At 51.8% G+C, this 15,362-nt stretch overlaps 2 protein-coding genes across 2 annotated transcripts in view; both read right to left on the bottom strand.

The window, feature by feature from the left end:
• LOC114892847 (immunoglobulin lambda-1 light chain-like) overlaps nucleotides 1-15,362 on the bottom strand; it is a 29,500-nt gene that overhangs the window by 11,307 nt on the left and 2,831 nt on the right.
• LOC114897331 (immunoglobulin iota chain-like) lies at nucleotides 9,527-10,289 on the bottom strand. Its single transcript, XM_029226168.1, has 2 exons — nucleotides 10,161-10,289; nucleotides 9,527-10,076 (listed from the first exon to the last, which is right to left on the bottom strand). Exons 1-2 carry the CDS (start codon nucleotides 10,204-10,206, stop codon nucleotides 9,682-9,684), a joined length of 441 nt encoding a protein of 146 aa, XP_029082001.1. The 5' UTR covers nucleotides 10,207-10,289; the 3' UTR covers nucleotides 9,527-9,681.

Raw genomic sequence — 15,362 nt, 5'->3', positions numbered from 1 at the left:
CTGTCTCTATGATTTTGACCCCTCTAGGGACTAAGTGGAATCAGATGGGATTTGTACTTTCAAAGTGCTTTTTAAACTGGGAAGTGCTCCACGCACAACACAGATGGAGGATGACTATAATTATATTTCTTATTATCATCATTGGGAGCTGGCCCATCTGGTGTGGCTTGGGAAAACCATCGGCCATCAAAAAACAAACGAATCCCTGATGCTATCCAACTGCCACTTTTCAAATTTTGTGTTGTAACTCCCAGAGGTTGTGGAGCCAATTCAGTCAGGTGCAGCCAGAGTCCTGCAACAGTGAGGTCATCCAGAGCAGACGGAGAACAGAGGGCGTCCACGCGAGCGGAGGGCAGCTGGTTCGTGGGGTCCTGCCTCAGTTATCCGAAAACATAGATACACACTGGATAGTGATGGGAAATGCATTTCTTACTGGGGCTTTTGGTAGAAAATCCTTTGGAAAACGCAGTCCTCGTCCAGTTGTGTGTAGGAGATGGAGCTCCTTGTCAAATCTGCCCTTGCACATCAAGTTTGTGCTTGAACTTGAGTTCAAGTTCAAACTGGATGGAGTTCGTGTTTGAAACCACTCTTTGCTTCAGGTCCTGATGGTTTGTGCATCTCTGTGAGGTTCTCCCCAGGGACCCCCAGAGTGAATTTCATGGATGTCACGTGCCCTAGTGGAGTTGGGCCATTCCAGACATCCTGTTGGCATCTGTCCTACCGTGGTCATGGGATGCGTAGCAGACAGACTGATTTCCCCATAACACAGGGAGTTCAAGAAGGCCACCATGAGGTCAGACTCCGCGGACCGATGTGACTTTGCTTAGATCCTCATGTCCCACACACACTGACTGGGCATCCCCGAGGCCAGGTACTGCATCCCAAGACCTCACGGTCCTTGGGAAGATGGGCCAGCACTGAACGGTAACTGGGTGCGGGTGCCCTGACACGTGACATGGGGTATAGGGGAGCCCCTGGGAGGCCCTGATCCAGTCCAGCTTCTCCCCATTGTGGTGATTGGCCCACTCCAGCCTCATACCTGGGTTCCTTGTACCTTGGGGCCTGGGGTGGGGTTCCTGCCAGGGTCCAGGCTGAGGCTGTTCCCTCGCAACACCCCTGTGTGGGTGTGACACTTACCCACTGCCCGGGGCCCAGAAGCTGTGGTTCCGCAGAGGACAGCCCCAGGTCTTGGGGAGAAGAAGGGGCTGTCCCTGAATTCAGTGACCCCAGCTACTCCCCATAACCTGCCCTGCACCTGCTGTTGCTACAAACCACATCCTCCTGTGGTGGCCATGGTTGGAAATCTGGGTCTGGCTGGTCCCTGGAGACCCTCGGGGGATAGGCAGGGCCTTCCCAGCTGGTGCAGCTGCAGCTCTGGCCTCCTGGGCCTGTCCCCACCCCGTCCCTGGACCGAGAATGGCCGAGGGCTGGATTCAGGCCGAGCCAGAGAGGTCTGGGTCCAGATGTCCTGCTCAGCAGACCCCCTGCTCAGGGTCCCTGGCTCCTCTGTGCCCCGCCCCCACCCGTCTCCCCTGGAGTGGAGTGGTGTGTCATGTCCAGTCACTTCTGCCCTGCTCCCGTGTCAGAGGGCGCCCCCTGCCTCCTCCTGGTCAGCCCCCTGCCCATTCTCCATCCCACAGGCCCCAGAGACGACTCCTGTGGCCACCAGGACTCCTCTCTCCCAAGTCGTCTCCAGAGCAGACACGTGGGTCCATCTTCTCCAAGTCCCAGATGTGAACGTTCTAGAAAATTCCAGGTTCTTGGGATCACTAGATCTGCTGTATGACTCCCAAACCCTTCTCTGGGGGTGGTCTCCACTACTGTGGAAGGTTGAAAACATTCTCCAAAGCCCAGAGGTCTGGAGGTTTCATTCGACGTGAGAGTGAGGCTGTGGTCACCCTTGTTTATTTAAGGCCAGTGTGAGAGTTAATTTTATGTGTCAACTTGGCTGGGCCACAGTGCCCAGATATTTGGTCAAGCATTATTCTGGATGTTTCTGTGAGGGTTTATTTGGATGAGATTGACATTGAAATCAGTGGATTAACATGAAATTGATGCTTTGAGTAAAGCAGATTACCTCCCTAATATGGGTGGGCCTCACCCAATCATCTGAAGGCCTGAGTAGAGCAAAGACTGACCTCCCCAGAGCTAGAAGGAATTTTGCAGCAGACGGATTCACTGCCCCTTTTTCCTGGGTCTCCAGCCTGCCGGTCCATCCTGCAGATTTTGGACTCACATCTCCACAACCATGTAAGCAATTCCTTAAAATAAATCTCTATTTATAGACACACACATCCTGCTGGTTCTGTTTCTCTAGAGAACCCTGGCTCACACAGCTCATCCCATGGATGGTCATTATGATTCCTGTTTCCCAGACGAGGACACTGAAAGTTAGGGCCTTGTTTAGGTGCAGTGACGTGACTTTGGGTGGAGAAGGAGTAGAACCTTCCTGGTCCAGGGTGGAGGTGGCAGGGGAGGAGTGGGCGTGGACTGTGAGCACCAGGCTGGGGTGGCTGGGGGGGACAGTTTCGTGCCTTGAGTCCCCGTCTGTCACGTCGCCATGAGTCACGGCTCCCACTGCCATGGTAGATGGCACTGTAATAGCCTCGGCCTCGGCCCAGTCCCCGCTGATGATCAGGATGGCTGTGTTCCCTGAATGGAGCCAGAGAATTAGTCAGGGATCCCTGAGGGCCGGTTGCTATTGTCGTAGACGAACAACACAGGGGCCTGGCCCGGCTTCTGCTGGTACCAAGATGCATGTTTATGCATGACGTTACCTCCTGAGCAGGTGATCCTAACCTTGTTCCGGGGGCTATTGACACTGAGGGCGGCTGGGTCAGTTCATAGGAGGCTGTGGAGCCTGTAAGAGAGGAGGAGAGGGGACTTCCCTGGTGGTCCAGTGGCTAAGACTCTGCGCTCCCAATGCAGGGGGCCGGAGTTTGATCCCTGGTCAGGGAACTAGATTTCACACGCCGCAACTAAGGAGCCCACATGCTGCAACTAAGACCCAGTGCATCTTAGCTAAATAAATAAATATTTTAAAAAATGAGAGAGAGAGAGGAGGGGAGAGGGGACTTGAAGATGAAGGCCCATTCCCAGGGGCTCCCACCCTCAGGCTGATCCTGTAGCAGCTGCGGGGTGGGGGGGCGGTGCGCAGCACCTGTGCAGAGAGTGAGGAGGGGAGCAGGAGAGGGGTCCAGTCCATGGTGGGGATGCCCCGAGCTCTGTCTTCTGCACCTGGAGCTGGGCAGGACCTCCCAGACCCTCTCATTGTGGCTCATGCCAACCTGACCCCTCCTGTCTTTGCTGTGGCTCCCTGTGCCTCTGAGGCGCTGGTCCCAGTTAGGGGCGCGGCCATCTCGTTGGGCTCCCCACACCCCGCAGGGGTTCTCCCTCTGCCCTCCTGCCTCAGGGAAGGCTGGCTCTGCCTTTGGGTCTGAGATGTGGCCAGGGCCCCAGAACTGGCCCCATACGTGCCTCCCGCCGTGGGCGCCCCCTTCAGGTGGCTCAGAGCAGAAACAGGAGCAGAGCCCCCTCCTTCCTGTTGCTCTCCGATGCCTGCAGCACTGCCGCCTGGCCCTGGTCACACCTCCCAGGGAACATTCATCTCTTTTATGGAGGGTCGTTTGCATTTCAGGCATCTCTCAGGCCTGGGTCTACACAGATTCACAAGAAACAAATCAGTAGTCCCACTCGTCCAGTAGTCCTTGCGGCAGGCGGTTTTGACGGAGAGAGAGGTGCTGCTGGCAGCGCCATATCCCTGTCTGTTTCCCTGGACGGCAAATCTCAGAGTGAGGGGTGGTCCGTGGGATTGAGGAAACCGAGGCCGCAGCAATAGCCCCTCCAGGGAGAGGCCTCCAGTTTCCATCGGGAGAGGGCTGAGAAAGTGGAGCGTGAGGGGTGTGGTGCAGAGGCTCATCCCAGGAGGGGAAAGTGGACGCGGGGGGTGGGGCGCGGGGCTGCCAGGAGGGCAGCTGCAATCCGGGAGTCAGGGCTGCGAAGCCACAGCTGGAGGGTGGTCGAAATGCCCAAACATCCGGGTCTGAGTGGGAGGGAAGGGCCTGCGCTTCTGAGCCAGGAGGAGCCAGAGGTCAACCGTGGGAGGTGAGCGTGCTCTGTGCGTACAGGCACACCTTTTACGTTGCTTCTGGTTTCCAGGTGCTCCTGAGAAGCATCTCCAGAGCATCACCTGCTTGCCCACATGGGTGGTTTGAGTGAGAGTGCCTTAGTGAGGTTGAACCAGATGACAAGGGCGCAGGAAGTGCTCTGAGACTTTCACGTGCGTGGAACCACCAGGGATCTTGTGAAAATGCGAGTTCAGACTCAGCAGGTCTGGGGTGACCGGGACACATGGCATTTTTTACAAGCTCCCAGGTGATGCTGCCGCTGCCAGCCTGTGGACCCACATGGCGTAACGGGGTGTAAAGGGTACTCTGCACTGCCCCCTGGCGGCCTTGGTCGCGGTGTCTGCACTTGTCCAGTGGGTGATGGAGGCCGTCGGTGGTCACCGCGGCCGGAGGGGCGATTCCCAGGGACAGCTCTGACGTCCGCTGAACTGAAGCTGAGGTTGAACTGGATTGTCGGAGGGTAGAACCCCGGGAAGCCGCGTTTCTGGGTCACGGACGTACTGATGAGATGCAGGAAATGAGAGAAGCGTTCGGGTTTGAGGGGCTTTTGCAGACTCCCCAGGTGGACGGCAGTCACTGGAAGTGGAGGGAGGGAGAGGAGCGGTCGTGGTCGGCCTGTGAGGACGACCACCCTCCCAGCACCACCTCCCTCAGCTGTAGTCCAAATAGTCCTGCGGAGGAGAACCCTGCTCCCAACTCCCGGCCTCCGGCACCATTATGCCTTGAGGGCATGAAACAGAGCTTTAACTTTATTTATTTTTTATTTTTATTTCTTTAATTTTGAGAGAGTGGTGTAAGGTGGGTACTGTTATCCTGAACTTATCCTTAATTTTTCTTCTTTTGGGTGAGTAAACTATTTGGGATCCTGGCTTAGTAACTACCAGTATCACATGGAGGATTTCAAAATTTTCACATTCTTGTGCTCTTTCTCCATTTAGGGTGTAATAATAATTGTCCTTTTAAGGAAGATGTGATGTGTGTGTGTATATATATACATATACACACAAGAGAATATTACTCAGCCATAAAAAGGAATGAAACAATGCCATTTGCAGCAACACGGATGGACCTAGAGATTATCATACTAAGTGAAGTCAGACAGAGAAAGACAAATACCATATGATATCACTTACATGTGGAATCTAAAAAAAACCAACACAGGTGGGCTTGTATACAAAACAGAAACAGACTCAGGAGCACAAACATCGAGAGCAGACTTAACGTTTATCAAGGGAGAAACGTTGGGGGGAGTGATAAATTGAGAGTTTGGTATTGACATATACACACTGCTGTTTGTAGAATAGATGATCCATGTGGACCTACTGTATAGCACAGGGAAATCTACTCAGTATTCTGCAATAACCTAAATGGGAAAAGAATCTGAAAAAGAATGGATATATATATATGTATAACTGAATCATTTGGCTGTACACCTGAAGCTGACACAACACTGTGAATCAATTATACTCCAATATAAAATAAAAATTAAATTAATAAAAAATGAATGGGAAAAATTTTTAAAAAGAAAACAGCAACAATAATAAAGATCCACACGCCAAAAAAAAAAAAAAATCATCATCCTTTAGAGAATTAGCTGGAGTGAAGGTACCTTGGCACAAATTTTTTAAAGACAAAAGTAAATGGACTGTTTTTGACACATTGTCATGTTCCTGGTTAGACATCAATTTGAATGGGCTTGTGCTGCCCAAAGACAGAACAACTTACCATAATTGCAATGGATTTAAACACCTCAAATATCTTATACCCACGAACCTGGAAGATGCTGGCACACTGACTTGTGATTTCTATGACTGGTAAATAAAGGGAAAAAAGATCAAACATTTATCCTGCCTTTACTATGTGAACAGTCCCTTGGGTGCCTAAATCATTGAGGAGGGGACGTTTTCTTCATAGTTTTGCTAGAATGAAAATATCCTCGTTTTATATCCCGTCGTGAATGAATGGATTTGGTCATTGGGCGTGCATCACAAAATTTTTGTGATGCAACTTAGAATAAGACGCAAGGGCCCTTCATGCCCTAAAGGGCGTCTCAGTGTTAATCCCACCCCCCTCTTTATGTGGGGCCACTTGCCCCAGCTCATCTTGACAATCCCATCACAACCACACTGGCCTCTGTGTGCACAGAGAGCCCTTGCATTTTCACTCTGTCTGACTGGCACGTTCCATCCCCCAAGACCCCTGGGCCTTCCTCAGATCCTCTCCACTGAAGATCTGGAGGTCTAACCCAGGTCAGAATTTCAGGCCTCTGGTCTTCAGTACCGCTGGTGACATGTCCAAGCCTGCTGGGTTCTGTGTTTCTGGGTCAGACTTGGGAGCAGCATCAAGCATTTCTGTGCACAGACCACAGCTCTCAGCATCCCTGTACCCCTGTTCTGTATCACAGTCAGGAACCCTGCTGTGATACTTGGGGGTGGGGGAGCTCTTTGGGTACCAGGCAGCAAATCCCAACAATCTGGGAACCCCACCCTCTCCAACATCTCTCACCTCCATTAACAATTCAGAAAGTTTCCCAAATGTTCCCTTCCCTGCATTGACCTTTTTCAATCTTTTCCTTCCACATCACTCCTGATTACTGGATATGATCCCTGGATTTGCAAGTTTTCCCTTCTTAGGGAATCACAATGACCCCAGCTGTCTAATGGGGTCCCGGAATGATGAGGTCTTTGGGACCCAAGAATTCATTCAGTCGTGCATTCGTCTATACATCCATTTACTCAACTCTGTTATCAGTGTATATCAGACCCAGAAAATGAGATGAAGAGGTCCTTCCCACTGAGAATTTACGGATTAGTAGAGGAGAGAGACTTGCAAACTAAGTTCAGAGCTGCGCAGCAGGTGCTAAATATAGTTAGGAAAACACGATGTTTGCACATAGCAGGAAGTTATTAACTGCATAAAGAGGTCAAGGAAGTCTTGCCCAAGGAGTGACAGTGGAGATAACTGCGGACCCCAGAGTCGGTGCAGCCAGCTGGGGGTCATGGCAAAGGGACAGGAAGTCCACTGGCAAGTAGATGGCTTGGGCAGAGGTTTGGAAGCAACCGAGAGCATCAGCAGAAACAGATGGTGAGGGCAGCGCACAAGAAATGGGACTTGGGACAGAATCTGGGCCAGTCTCCAAAGGCTGTGTCACAACATGGAGTCAATTTTACCCCTTCAACCGTACTGTCCTGTCACAGCCAAGGCAACTGTGGACCACTTGGAATGTGGCCGGTCCAAATTGAGATGAGCCCCAAGTATAAAATACACACTGGGTTTTGAAGATTTAGTATGAAAAAAGAGTTAACCATCTCATAACTAATTGTACATTGCATGTTTAAATGATAATATTTGAAATGCATTGGTTTAAATAAAATATGCTATTAAACATCATTTCATCTGTTTCTTTTTATCTTTTTTTTAAAAAATGTAGCCACCAGAAAATTGGAAACGGCAGATGTGGCTTGCATCCGTACCTTTGAGGGTGGGAGACAATCGAGGCTAGAGTGGAGGAGTGCAGGCAAGGCTGGATCTGGGAGTAATAAAGATGAGGAATGGAGGATCCAGGCTGCAGCAGGATGATGGGCAGGTCAGATTTTGGCCGGGTAAGAAATGACTCAGACTAAAGGAAAGGTTTAGACAAGGGGGAGGCCAGGCCTGGTGACCGATGAGGAAATGATACCACTACTTTGTTGAGTACGTGTTACAGTCAAGTGCAGGTTAAGCATTTTATAGAAATTAATTGGTGCTATTATTGTCCTCTTTACCAACAACACTGGAAATGTTGGCCTAGCATCCAAATGACCCTTCTGAGGCTGACCAGAGCTAAGACTCATGCTCTGCCTGGCCCGAGGCCCGGGTCCAAGGTCCCATCCTCCAGGAATACGGTGGGGCAGGCGTGCTGGGATGATGGAGGAGCTGACCTGACTCCCTGCTCTCTGGGTTTCTTGTCGTGGCTTGGAATCCCAGAATCACAAAGGATGAAAGCAAGGGAAGAACAGGTTACAAGCAGGTGACAGAGTTCTTTGGGGACCACCTAGATGGCCTTTGGAAACCTGGGCCTGGAGGCCCCTGCCAGGAGACAAAGGCTCCATGCAGGAAGAACTCAGTGCATTTCAGAGAGGAAGCCCAAAGGGTGCTGAGAACTGGCGGGAGCTGAGACCATTGTTTACAGGCGTCGCAGGCCACACATGGAAGGGCTGATATTGACATGAATGTACCCTTCGGGATCTTTTCAGCCATGATAAATGGACATTCTCAGCCAAGTTTGGATCACAGGGGAGATGGTTTGCCTGGCACCTCTCTGAGTGGGAGGCATGTCCACATGTGGTGTGGACGTGGGTGTACAGGGTCCCTCTCTGCAGGGCACACACTGACTCACCACCCAGGGGCTCAGGGTGCAGATGTGGGCCAGGATAGCAGGAACCCACTGTTCCTTCTTTACCCAACAAGCTCATCGGCAAGGCCATGCACACGCCTTGTATCCCTCCTGCCCCCAGGTCTTCCAAGGGTCCAGAGGGTTATTATCCTGGAGTCCTCAGGCAGGAGGAGTGACCTTGATCACCCCACCGAGTGTGGTTTGGCTGAAACCTAGAGGCAGGAACTGGGTGTTTCTCTGGAGCAGGGGTCAGCAAAGTATGACCTGAGTGCCACATCCAGCCCAGCCCTGTCTGTTTCTGTAAATAAAGTTTAATAGGAAACAGCCATGCCCGCGTGTTCACATATTGTCTGTGGATGCTTTTGAGCCATAAGGACAGAAATGAGTAGTTGCCACAAAGATCATATGGCCCAGAAAGCCAAAAATATTTACTACATGGCTCTTTATGGAAAATATTTGCCAGCCCTGCCGCTTTCCTGCACAGAAGAGGAAACGCCTTTCTCTCTCCTAGACCCGTGTTTCTCAGGTGGGGTGGTTTTGCCACCTTGGGGGCCTTTGGTGATGCCTGGAGACATTTTTGGTTGTCATAACGAGGGGCAGGAGGTTGTTTGGTGGGTATAGGCCAGGGATGCTGCTCGACATTCTGCAGTGCACAGGACAGTCCCTCTACAACAAAGAGCCATCTGGCCCAGTGGAGGACCTAGACCACCCCTATCACTGGGCACTGCTCTCCTCCCCAGAGGCCCAGTGAAGGCATTTTCTAAGCTGCTTACCCTGTGCACAATCAGGTGATAATAGGGGGTCCTGTCCCTGGCAGGGGCATCCCCCAAGATGCTATGGCTGCCCTCTGCCTCCCAGGACCCACAAGACCAGGGGCTCCGGCCAAGCAGACCGTGACCGGCCAGGTCTCCTGAGACCTTCACTCTGGTTGGGTCTTGGGTGCATCCCACTCATTCTGACTGTTTGCAGAACATCTGGGGCCTCCCTGGAACAAATTCAGACCACCCAGCAAAACAAATTCCCAAGACACAAGCAGATTTAATTCCCAAATCCAGCCTCCAAAGGGGTTTCCAGGAGCGTCTCCTCACCTGGGGCAGCCCAAGGCCCCACCCTCCTCGCCACACCACCCTCTCCTCGGGGAGGCGTGCCCTTCTGCCTTTGGTTCAAGGTAAGCGTGTCCTATGGTGCCTGTGAGGCTGGAGCAGCAGGCTCCCTTTCCTCCCTCCTCTCTCTCTGCATCTCCGGCCCCTGCTCCATGCCCTGGGCCCCCACGGCGCAGAAATACACAGCCTCATCCTCCGGCTGAAGATCAGAGATGCTCAAATACCCTGTGTTCTTAGCCAGGTCTTTGGAGCCAGAGAAGCGAGGGGGGACCTTGGGGCCCTGGTTCTTGTCCGAGTGGGAGAAATATCTCAGCAGGAACCTTGGTGGGTGGCCGGCCCTCTGCTGGTACCAGTAGATGTTGTGAACACCGACATCATGGTCGCTGCTCAGCGTGCAGGCCAGGCGGATCGTGGTTCCAAGGGACGAGGACACGGATGGCGGCTGATTCAGCACCGGCTGAGGGCCACAAGCTGGGGACACAGAAGCATGTGGGCATCCAGGGCAAAGCAGGGCAAGGGAAGGGGCCAGGGGCCTTGAGCTCTGGGGGTTCTCACCTGTGCAGTGGGCCAGGAGCGCCAGCAGGACAGGGGTCCAGGACATGGTGCAGCCGAGCAGAGCTCTGCCTCCAGTGTGCACTGGGGCCCCGGGCCCTCGCGGGGCTGTGCCAGCACCCTCTTCCGCCCTCCCAGGGGTGGGGCCGTTGCACGCCCAGTTCCCAGTGGCCGTCCCAGACTTCTTGGGTTTGCATTGTCGGTTAGGGGGACGGCCCCGTGGTGGCCTTTGCAGCTCCTGCCTTGGCCCCATGGAAGCGTTTAGGGAGGAAGCACCTGCTTGGAGCTCACGGGCCAGTGCCCAGGAGGCCAGGCTTGAGTCCCTGAGGGGGTAACTTCAACATCCCCCTGAAGAAGATGAGCCCCACAGAATAAGGTTCTTGTGCACATTTATGTGCCTGGTGAACCAGGAAGAGAGGACAGGTACTCAGGGTGGAAAATACCTGCTTAGTGCTGCAGAAAGTGTAAGGGGCCCTGGGGGTGAGGGGGCCACTCTGTCCACTCCCATGTCCCTAGCATGACCTCCACCCAAACCCAGCCCCTTTCCTCCTGGAGTAAAGCTGGAGTGACTAGCAGCTTCCTAGAAGGGAGCATCTTGGGGGGGGTGGGGCCAGGGCAGGTGGAAATGGAGATAGAGTACACTTACCCACTTCAGCCCTGCCCTGGCCCTCTGCCCCCTCCTCATCATGATGATCTCCCCAGGGATCGGGGGAGGAGGCGTAAGTGAGCTCAGTGATCATGGGGGCCCACTCCTTGGCCAGACCTGCACTGCATCCTCAGGTCCATAAATAAGACGCTGTGTGGGGAACAAGGGGTTGTACAGAAAAGAACTGGCTGCTCTTTGTCCCTGGCACTTGGAAGGGAGTCTCTCTAAATCCCTGGGATTTCCCGAGTGATAGGAGTGTCTTAGTTATTCATCGGGGACCCTGAGTTTATGCTAATGGGTGATTCAGGATGGGGGCTGGCCATGAAGAAAGCCCCACCGTGTGATTCAAAGATTAGGGCTTTAGGCCATGAGATACCAGCACAATCCCCAGGGTGGGGAGGGGGGCCCGAGGCTGAGTCCAAGCACAGAGCCAGTGGTCCCAGCAATTGTCCTGAGTAATGAAACCCCAGTGGAAACTGTGGACACAGAGGTTCAGAGGAACCTCCCAGGCTGGTGCACTGTGGGCGTGCAGGAGGGCAATGCATCCTGAGGACACAGCAGCCCCACATCTGGGACCCCCATCGCCCCTCATGCATCTCTTCATTCGACTGCTTCTGGTTTGTAGCCTTTACAACAAAACTGGAATCATAAGGATGGAGCTTTCTTGAGTTCTGTATTTCTACCAAGTCATTCAGCCTGAGGGGGTTTGGGGACCCCCCAAATCTGTGGCCAATTGGTCAGAAATACAGGTGGCCTGGGACTATCTGAGTTTGCAATCTGAAATGAGCAGTGTTATTTTTGGGGGGGAGGGAGCTGTGCCCTTAACTTGTGACAGTTTACCTAACTCCATGTAGCTGATGTCAGAATTGCATTGCAAAGGGCACTCAGCACTGTCTGCTCCCCATTCTCCAGCTCACTAAGCAGGCACTTTGGCCCAGTTATGGACTGGATTGTGTTCCCCCAAATCCATATGTTGAAGCTCTAACCCCCAATGTGACTCTATTTGAAGGTAGAGCCTTTAAGGGAGTAATTAAGGTTAAATGAAGTCATAAGGGTTGGGCCCTAATCCTATATGACTAGTGTCGTTATAAGAAGAGAAAGAGACACCAGAGCTCACTCTGTCTGTCTGTCTGTCTGTTTACCTATTATCTAGCTACCTAACTATCCATCTATCATCTATTAATCTATCTGTATCTCTTATCTAATTTTTATTTTTTAATCTTACTTTATTTTTTAAAATATTTATTTATTTATTTGGCTGCCCTGGTCTTAGTTGCTGCATGTGGGATCTAGTTCCCTGATCAGGGATCAAACCAGGGCCCCCTTCATTGGGAACGTGGAGTCCTAACCACTAGACCACCAGGGACTTCCCATATCTATCTATCTATCTATCTATCTCTGCACATATACGAAAAGGCCACGTATGTGAGGACACAGCAAGAAGGCAGTCATCTACAAGCCGGGAAGAGTGGGCTCACCAGAAACCCACCCTAAAGACACCTTGATCTTGGACCTCTCGCCTCCAGACTGTGAGAAATGAATTTCTGTTGTGTTAAGCCCCCCAGTCGGTGCGACATCGTTACGGAAGCCCCAACAGGCTAACACAGGCCCAACATTCTTTCCTATAACTCCACTCCTATATTTCTCCATAGGCACTTAGGAGGCATCCATACGGACCCGGAAACAGAGGAAGCGCACAAACAGAAACCAAGCCACTGAGGGAAACAAAGTTTTCTCTGCATAAAGGGGCGTGAGCCCAAAATCCTGGGGGAAATCATTGTTTCCCCATCTGTTCAACACATATCCACCCTGCTCCTGCTCTGCCAGGCACTGCAGATGCCACGGCAGATGTGAGGGCAAGATCCTTGTCCTCACAGGGCCTACACTCTCTTGGAGAGTCAGGCTGGTGGACCTGTTGGAGAGGCAACGGGCCTGAAGGTGACACTGTACTGCAGTCCCCGAGCCTGGGCCTGCGATGTCCCCCGTCATCCTGTAAAACCCTGTCCTTTTCCGGCCGCCATCTTGGCAGACTGCTGACAGATGCTCCACGTCCCCCAGAATCCTAACCGTTGAGGGAAAAGGAGTTGATTTCTAGCGTTCCCCAGAGATAAGGATTGAAAGGAAATGTTAGCTGGGCTCAAGGAAGAGGTGAGACTGCATCTTACTTCTCATCAGCCAGCGGATCAGTCAGCATCTTGCAGGAAACAGGACACAGCCATTGGAGGGTGTTAAGGGTTGAATTGTGTTCCCCCAAAATTCATGTAGAAGTTCTAACCACCCCCCTCAGTACCCCAGAGTGTGACCTTCCTGTGAAATAGGATCTTCACTGAGGTAATTAAGTTAAAGTGAAGTCATTAGGGTGGGCCCTAATGCAACAAGACTGGAGTCCTTACAAGAAGGGGAAATTTGTGACTTCCCCGGCAGTCCAGTGGTTGGGACTCCGCTCTTTCACTGCCTAGGGTATGGGGGTTTTTTTGTTTGGTTTGGTTTGGTTTTGGTTTTTATTTCACTTATTTATTTTTGGCTGCGTTGGGTCCTCGCCACTATGCCTGGGCTCTCTCTAGTTGTGGCGAGCAGGGGTCACTCTTAGTTGCGGTGCGCGGGCTACTCATTGTGGTGTCTTCTCTTGTTGTGGAGCACGGGGTCTAGTCATGCGGGCTTCAGTAGCTGTGGCACATGGGCTCAGTAGTTGTGGCACACGGGCCTACTTGCTCCAAGGCACGTGGGATCTTTCTGGACCAGGGCTCAAACCTGTGTCCCCTGCATTGGCAGGTGGATTCTTAACCACTGCACAACCAGGGAAGGCCAAGGGCCTGGGTTTGATCCCTGGTCGGGAAACTGAGATCCCACAAGTCATACGGCTTGGCCAAAAACATAAATAAATAAAAAATAAAAAGAAGGGGAAATGTGGGCACAGAGACAGACACTCAGAGAGGGAGACCGTCTGAAGTGACAGAGAGAGAAGACAGAGATCCCTTGAACAGATCCATCCCTCACGGCCCTCAGAAGGAACCAACCCTGCCCACACCTTGATCCTGGACTTCCAGCCTCCAGGGCTTTGAGGCAATAAATTTCTGTTGTTTAAGCCACCCCGTCTGTGACAACTTGTTGCTGCAGCCCTAGCAAACGAATCCAGAGACTGTTCCAAGATGGCCCCACAAGGCCCCTTGTCATACGGGCTTGTCCTCTCACCAGAAGCTGGAGTCTATGTTTCCTCCCCTTGGCTCTGCACAGGCCTGTGACTATGGCTGAAGTGACCCGTGTGAACTGGGTGGCCCTGAGCAGCTGGGTACGCACTGGGGCTCCTGTCTCACAAACACAGAATGGAGCAAACATGCCTCCAGCTCCCATGAGCCCCTGTGTGGCCTCAAGCTGCTCTACATCCAATCTCCTGGTCCTCTCAGAACTAGCCTCCTTCCTTTGGTGCTAACTTCAATGTCACCTCCTCTGTAGTCTTACCTGACTGCCCCATCTTGCTCTACTACTTTCATTTTTGAAATGAAATTACACACTACTTTCATTTTTGTCAAAGCGTTTATCCAGGTTTATCCGTGTGCATCTGTGCGAGGACCACAATCTGTGCGAGGACAAGGACCGTTTCTCTGTATTCATCACTGAATGTACAACACTTAGGTAATACAGTTCCCCTATAGATTCAGTATTGTGTAACAACGTGAATGAATAGATGAATGGTGCTTCTCTCGTGGGGGTGACGGCCCACACAGCAGCTGGTGGGCACACAGGGGCTGGGCAGCAAGTGGCACCCATGAGCGGCTCATGCTCTTCAGCCTCTCGCTCTGGGTGACCAGCTGGAAATTCTAACACAGCCAATTGTGTTCCTGAGCCCCACTGAATGCATGTCACCCACATTGAGGCCCCAGTCCATTGAGAGGGGACCAGACTCACGACAGCTGCCCTGCCTCTAACTAGAACCACTAAAAATCTACCTTCTGCCCCTGCTGAAATGACACAGGACTATACCATCAACCAAACATCTTCCTAAGAGTAGAAGTGACCCACAGCTGAGCCCCAAGTGTCTCAGGGTGGAGGAAGTGGGGTTAGAAGGGCAGAGGGGTCCCCCCTCCCGTCTGACATGTGGGGGCAGGGAAGGGACGGGAGGAATGTTCTCTTAGTGTAAAATCATGGGGGGGGGGCATGCTTTGTTTCACTTTTTTTTGGAAAAAGTACCAACTACCGTGCAAAGACCAGGTCGAGAGGAAACAGCAGGGGAAGGATTTTACAATAAATGGATTGACATTTACATGGATCTACATTTGTAAGCAGTCATTTTCCATCATAAAATAAATAAAATGAGGTAGTTTCTCATTTCAAATCAGTGAACAATGAATTATCAAAGTAAAAATAGGTCAGTGCTTCCTTTTTAAGACTTTTCCACTTTGCCTTTTAAACAATCATCATTAGAGATATGTTTGTCTGTTGTATGTCCACACTGTAGATGAATAAACAAATTTCAGGAAGTTTCTGGTGGTTAGTTTAGTTTTGGGACTTTTTTGGTGTTTTGTTTCTGCATTGAGCCATATTTGGTCATTTACAGCTTC

The sequence above is a fragment of the Monodon monoceros genome, unplaced genomic scaffold (genome assembly GCF_005190385.1).
Source record: "Monodon monoceros isolate NGI ecotype Baffin Bay Population unplaced genomic scaffold, NGI_Narwhal_1 Super_Scaffold_1, whole genome shotgun sequence".
In the NCBI taxonomy this organism is placed as follows: domain Eukaryota; kingdom Metazoa; phylum Chordata; class Mammalia; order Artiodactyla; family Monodontidae; genus Monodon; species Monodon monoceros.
This window is presented reverse-complemented; position numbering and strand designations above follow the sequence as displayed.

Coding starts and splice junctions, on each gene's coding strand:
- LOC114897331 (XM_029226168.1), bottom strand. CDS start 10,206: ATGTCCTGGACCCCTGTCCTGCTGGCGCTCCTGGCCCACTGCACAG. Junction 10,077..10,160: donor GCTCCTGGCCCACTGCACAG/GTGAGAACCCCC, acceptor CTGTGTCCCCAG/CTTGTGGCCCTCAGCCGGTG.